The sequence below is a fragment of the Physeter macrocephalus genome, chromosome 11, assembly GCF_002837175.3.
Source record: "Physeter macrocephalus isolate SW-GA chromosome 11, ASM283717v5, whole genome shotgun sequence".
NCBI lineage: Eukaryota > Metazoa > Chordata > Mammalia > Artiodactyla > Physeteridae > Physeter > Physeter macrocephalus.
In genome coordinates this window covers 132911310-132918208 of record NC_041224.1, presented here as the reverse complement: position 1 = coordinate 132918208, position 6899 = coordinate 132911310, and the positions used below count along the sequence as shown (strand labels likewise).

The 6899-nt window shown below is 42.5% G+C and overlaps 1 protein-coding gene across 1 annotated transcript in view; it reads left to right on the top strand.

The window, feature by feature from the left end:
- The first annotated feature begins 2290 nt into the window (after positions 1–2290).
- SAV1 (salvador family WW domain containing protein 1) overlaps positions 2291–6899 on the top strand; it is a 29365-nt gene continuing 24756 nt past the window's right edge. Inside the window, exons 1-2 of the mRNA XM_024118323.2 lie at positions 2291–2751; positions 5498–5941. Coding sequence (XP_023974091.1) covers positions 2658–2751; positions 5498–5941 — 538 coding nt within the window. The 5' untranslated portion in view covers positions 2291–2657. The remainder of the gene's footprint in view (positions 2752–5497; positions 5942–6899) is intronic.

Here is a 6899-nt window from a genome sequence, read left to right as displayed (position 1 = left end):
TTTCAACACAGCATCCAAAGCCATCCTATTTAAAAACATTAAGTTATACCATGTCACTCCTCTTCTCAAAGTGAAATTCCTTACCTACAAGGCCCTAGGTGCCATTGTTACCTCTCTAACTTCATTTCCCACTACTCCTCTGCTCCAGACCTTCTTACATTACTTCAAATTGCCAGGAACATGGTAACTTGCAGTGACTTTGCACTTGCTGTTCTTTCTGCCTGGAATATTCTTCCTCCAGATAGCTGCATTGCCAATTTCCTTTGTCACTTAACTCCAATGGCTCCTTCTCATGAGCTAGTCACCCTAAAATCACAAACCCTCTTTTTCTTGTTTAATTTTCACCTCAGCACTTACCACTATGTAGCACAGTACATTTTATTTATTTTTCTTCTTTATTGTCTCTCTTCCCCATGAGAGTAGGGATTCTTTGCCTATTGCTATATCCCAAGCACCTAGAACAGTGCCTAGCAGAGTGGGTGATCAATAAATATTTGTTGGTTATTGAATGAATTGTGAGAGATTTGTACCAAGGGACCATAACAGTATGCAAAGATGGAGACAGGCACTAGACAAAATGTCTCATTTGTTTGTTCATGGCAAAACAAAATTTGAACAGCTTCCTAACCTTGTATAAGTAGAAAATTCCTTGCATTTTGTTATGTTTTCATCTCTTGTAGGATGTTTCCTATCTCAGGGAAAGCACTTTCCATTGTCAAAGCCTCAATTTGGTCACTTGGGGGTGGATCCCATCTTATTTTCCAAATGTTAACCTGTACATTTTGCTTATACAGAAGAAAATAGGGTCTATTTTTTTTTTTTTTTTTTTGTGGTATGCGGGCCTCCCTCTGCTGTGGCCTCTCCCGTTGCGGAGGACAGGCTCCGGACGCGCAGGCCCAGCGGCCATGGCTCACGGGCCCAGCCGCTCCGCGGCATGTGGGATCCTCCCAGACCGGGGCGCGAACCCGGTTCCCCTGCATCGGCAGGCGGACGCGCAACCGCTGCGCCACCAGGGAAGCCCTAGGGTCTATTTTTGATTCAAAAATCCCAGGTCTTGACCTTTAGTGCTCAAAATTCTCAAAAAATCGAATACTGGAATATTTAAGAAAGAAATGTTCACATATTGAGGTATTAAGGAAGTCATTCTGGATTACACGAGTTAACTTTATGCTAGCTAAAATAGCCTGTGGCCTATCAAACACACATTGTACATCTGCTTTAATTATTAAAGAAAAGAGCTCACTTACCAAAACTAAAGAATGTCCGTGTTAAAAATAAAAATTAAATGCCTCCCTTCCTGGGCCACCAATGTTGTTACTGCTTCAATGATAAGACTCCCTTCCCAGGTGCTAAGGCCATACTGACTCGCTGTATTCCAAACTGATATTTTTTGGTAACCTTGAAGGAACGCATCCCTGACTTGTTGAATGTTCTTTGTTCCCACTAGACACAAACCTACGCGGAAAACTACGCTTCCCCCAGCACTTCCTTAGAGTTATCTGAGAAGCTGTCTTCTGGGCTTATACTTCCCAGTTTGGCTCAAATAAAACTCTTTTCTATGCCTATTGTAGATTATTTATTGATTTTTTTTCCATTGACAACTCCAAGAGAAAATATGTGGTTAGTTCGTATAATGATAGTGGTGATTAAATAAATTCTTTTAATAATCAAATTTATCTTACATCAGAGATCGTAGAAACTCCATTTTGGCCTCTTCCTCCGTTTTTTCCTTTATCAGAAAGATGCACACTCCCCGGCACTTGGGAGACTACAGATTCATACCGTTTAATTAGTACTGGCCAGACTAATGTTTTCAACAAAAAGAGGAATCTAGATTTTTTGCGGGGTGCGGTACTAGCCTAAGCGTGGTGGTGTTCCTTGAACTCTATTGGCGTTCTGTGCTATCACGGACTTGAATTTACCAGCCCAAAAAACTTCAAGAAGGACGTCCTCTTTCGTGGCCGGGGACGGGAAAGCATCTTGGGGGCGTCACCGCCTCCCTCGAGGTCCTTACAGAAAAATCTGCGGGTAGAGGAGGCTCCTTTGCAGGAGCGTGCCACGGCCTCCCGTGCTCAGACTGGCGGGTTTCGTCCTTCGTGTCCGCGGGACCTGCTTCTCGCCGAGGGGGAGTGAGGGCAGCCGCTACCCCTCCTGCAGACGGCGGGGCCAGCCTGTTAGCTAGGAGCTCTGCAGGCGTCCCGCAGCCTGAGCCGCGCCCCTGAGCTGGTGTGGGGGAGGGGGGGCGGCGATCGCGCTGCGTCGAGTTTCCCAGAATTCCCAGCGGCAGCGGGGAAAGTTTACGGGACGTAGGCGGCGGCGGCGGCAGCCTTAGCGGTTATTAGGCGGCCCGCAGCGGACCATGGCCCTGCGCGGGCGTCCCTGGCCTCGCTTTTCTGAGTTCTCGGGCAGCGTCACGGAGAGGGCAGACTTCCGGGAAGGAGCGGACAAGAGATTGAGCGGTGGCCGGCGCGCTTAGCGCCCTGAACATGCGGCAGTCCCTGTGGGCGACCCCGGGCTGCGGAGAGGCGGCGGCGGCGGCGGCGGCTCGGGAGGGAAGGAGGCGGCGGCGCCGGCGGAGGTGCCGGCGGGGACGCCCGGCGCCCGGCGCGGAGCCCTAGGGCGGCTGCTTGGTGTGGCCTGGGGCCTCGTGGACAAGGATGCTGTCCCGAAAAAAAACCAAAAACGAAGTGTCCAAGCCGGCCGAGGTGCAGGGGAAGTACGTGAAGAAGGAGACGTCGCCTCTGCTGCGGAGTGAGTGTCGGGCGCCGCGCCCACACCTGGCCGGGGCGGCCACGGGCTGCGGGGACCCGGGCGGGGTGCCGGACGCCGCTCCCCGCGGCTTCTCATTCCTTTTTGGTCTCTGTGGAATATTGGTTTTTGTTTTTGTTTTTTAATTTTATTATGTCTGGAGTGGTGTTCGTTGTTTGAAAGCTGATAAAGAGTAAGAAACTTAGATTAGTCCACCTCCGCCCCCTCCCCCCAAATAACCACAGACTTCCCGGTCCCCTTGTGGCAGTGTCGTTGGTTTTGATTACGGGAAGAAAGAGGTTCTTTAGGAAACACTTAAATTGCTGATCCCGTGATTTTATAGGAATTAAAGTGTTTACACTGGGGCACACGTTTTTCTCTTCTCGTTACGTCGAGATTTGCCTTGTGTTTGTAAACATTGAGGGTGTCACTCGCCCGTGCTGGAAGCTGTGCGAACGCTTGGGTAGAATTCCTTAGTCCGTCAGCTGTTGGATGCAGACGTAAGGAGGTGAAAGCTGACCGTCGCTATTGTAGCCACTACCCAAAGCCTCATCAATAGTAGATCTCAGGGTGGAGAAGCCAAAATTACATGTTTGGCTGTGTTCGTGAGAATTGCTTTAAATAAAGCACCCTAGAGACCCCAAAAAGAAAGTACTCAAAATAAATTCTATCATATTTCAGGGTACATTACGAAAAAGTTTTTTTTCTATTTTTTTAAAAAAATTTAATAGAGTGCATTTTTCTCCCCCCCGAAAACTGGCACTTTTCTTATTTTCAATTTAAGTATTTGACTCTGATTTTCCGGCGGAGTCTTTTGAATTTTTAATTCTTGCTTGTGTGTTCAGAACATTTGTGAGCTAAGGAGCTAGTTTTTTGGTGCTCATACTGCTGGGCCCTTTGTGTAAGTTTCCTTCTTGGAAGCTGGTGACTTTGTGACTTAAGCATTACCTCATATTGTAATTGGGAAAGCTTTTCATAGAGGTTCCTAGTAGTATTTGCCCAAGATCACACAGAAAGTTGTGGAGAGCATGTTTTTTCCATTACAACCACATCATCAACTTTCCAGATTTATCATTGTATTTGCAGTGCTTTCTTACAGAACAGAAGAGATCAGATGGGTACATCAGTAACCTGAAACTTGATTTTTAAGCCTTTTTTTAATATTTTGATTTTCGGTTACACATTCTCTTAAGATTTTGGCTAAAATAGCTTGCAGTTTGCTGCAAGTAAAGTTTATTGAACATTACTTGAAATCATGAAATACATTTGCCACACCTTTAAGCAAATAACTTTTGTTATAGTACTTTTTTAGTTTCATCAAATGTTGAGCCTTGTTTATTTGGATAATTATTTTTGTCTAGTTAGGTTAGTTAGTTTCTGTTGCATATTAATATGAGTGCTCTCTGATACTGTTTACTTAATGAACTAATAAAACGGTCTCCAAATCCAGTTTTCTTCTTGCTATAAAGGTATTTGCTTTCTAACCAGGAATACCTAAGCTATTTAAGTTCTGTGTTCGAAAGTACTCTTCTCTTATCTTCTGTTTTGAGTTATAATTGTTCTTAAAGGAGCCATAGTTTTAGACTTGGCGTTTTTTTTGAACTGATTCAACATTTGTGTTTCTCTTAGAAATGAGATTCTTTTTTTTTTTTTTTTTTTAAGATTTTTGGCCACACCCTGCGGCATGTGGGACCTTAGTTCCCCGACCAGGGATGGAACCCGCGCCCCCTGCATTGGAAGGCGGAGTCTTAACCACTGGACCACCAGGGTAGTCCCAGAAATGAGATTTTTAAATTTTTTAATTGTCATAGCTAAATTTTTAGTTTTTCCATGTTTTGATTACTGTACTACTGCTACATAATTCCAAGAGTAGGAAGGCCAGGTTAATAATATTAATATCTTTTTAGAGGAATTCACCTTTACATGTTTGGGAATAGCATTATGTTCTGTTTTATTTTTTAAATTGTGTTTGCTTGAAGAAGGGCTTGGGGAATTTTGAAAATGAAGTAAAATCAGCAAAACAAACTGTAATGTTAAGTTATGCTGGTAACTTTGTATCCATTTGTTAGATCGTTTACACATTTATTCATGAGTGTTTCATTAATGTGTATTTCATAGTTAAACTTATTGACATTTAATCATATTATGTATGGTAGTATGCAGAATACGTCCGACTCTGGCAGAGCTTACATATAACATGTTTATACAAATTATAAATTCATTTGAGTGGGAAGACATCAGTCAGCCTCAATTTTAAAATACCCAGGGACTTCCCTGGTGGTGCAATGGTTAAGAATCCGCCTGCCAATGCAGGGGACTTGGGTTCGAGCCCTGGTCCGGGAAGATCCCACGTGCCTCAGAGCAACTAAGCCTGTGCGCCACAACTACTGAGCCTGCGCTCTAGAGCCTGCATGCCACAACTACTGAAGCCCACGTGCCTAGAGCCCGTGTTCTGCAGTGAGAAGCCACTGCAATGAGAAGCCCGCGCACCGCAACCAAGAGTAGCCCCCACTCACCGCAACTAGAGAAAGCCTGCACGCAGCAATGAAGACCCAATGCAGCCATAAATAAACAAACAAACAAACCCAAATACTTTCCTAAAATTTTGAATTGTGTTTTCTTAAGTCCAAATTTTAAATTGTGTTTTCTTAAGTCCATTGAAATTTTTCATTTTGGGGTGATAAATATAAATGAACAACTTTTGAAAGTGTATTACTTACTGGTCATTTTACTTTTTGTTCTGTTATAGATCTTATGCCTTCATTTATCCGGCATGGTCCAACAATTCCAAGACGAACTGATATCTGTCTTCCAGATTCAAGCTCTACTGCCTTTGCAGCTTCTGGAGATGGAATAGTTTCAAGAAACCATAGTTTCCTTAGAACTCCAATTCAAAGAACACCTCATGAAATAATGAGAAGAGAAAGCAACAGATTATCTGCACCTTCTTACCTTGCCAGGAGTCTAGCAGATGTCCCTAGAGAATATGGCTCTTCTCAGTCATTTTTAACAGAAGTTAATTTTGCTGTTGAAAATGGAGACTCTGGTTCCCGATATTATTATTCAGATAATTATTTTGATGGTCAGAGGAGGCGCCCACTTGGAGATCGAGCACACGAAGACTATAGGTATTATGAATACAACCATGATCTCTTCCAAAGAATGCCACAGAATCAGGGGAGGCATGCTTCAGGTAACTTAAAATTAGTTTGTATTTAGGTTTATTAACACTTCATTAAAAAGATGTCCTTTTTCTAGATTTTCTTGGGAAGCTAACAGATACTCCTAGAGAACTACTACTCCATTTTGCCAGTCTTGCTAAGCCTGCTTGCAAATAATTATTAACCTACATTGAGGGAAAGAATTTTGTGTCCATTAACACCTAATTAACTTATTTTATAAGAACTTGATACGTGTCTGAAGGCTATCTAGACTGTTAACAGTATGAATCTTGAAAACTTAGAGATTTTAATGTCTATGAATCTATGTTTAGGTTTGGTAGAATGGGACGGTTAGGGATTCAGAGAAACTGGACTTAAACCTGGGAAAGGAAAGGCAAATAAGAATTGGGCATGATAGGTGATACCACGGGCAACTGCTTCATTACTTAGCTAGCACTTGCACTGTTTCTTTTTTAACAGAACTGTTTTTGTAGTTAAAGAATTATTTCCCTAGTTTAAAAAGACTTACTGTCAAATGATTGTGTGTTAAGTGTGTCTTTTTGTTGTTGTGCTTTTTGCAATGAGCAAAAAAATTTGCCATATAATTTTCAAAAATCTGCTCTCTATATTTCCTGACTTTGAGATAATTTTCCTGACAGGGAGCAGAAGAGATAGGAGAAATGCACAGTTCTACTTTATTCCTAAAGTACTAGATTACACTAGGTAAACTGAAGCAAGCTGAAAATTAAACTTTTTAATCTGATTGTTTTTTTTCCTAGTAAGTTGTAGGCTTTAAATTTTGGCAGGATAAAAATAAAAAATACATGAGACATTTACTTTTTTAGCCCATGAAACGTCAAATAAAGTGACTTAAAAACAGTTTGGTGTATGAGCGTTTTGAGTGTAGAAAACATTTCATTCACTTAGTTTTTTTTTTTTTTTTTTTTTTTTTTTTTTTTTGTGGTATGCGGGCCTCCCTCTGCTGTGGCC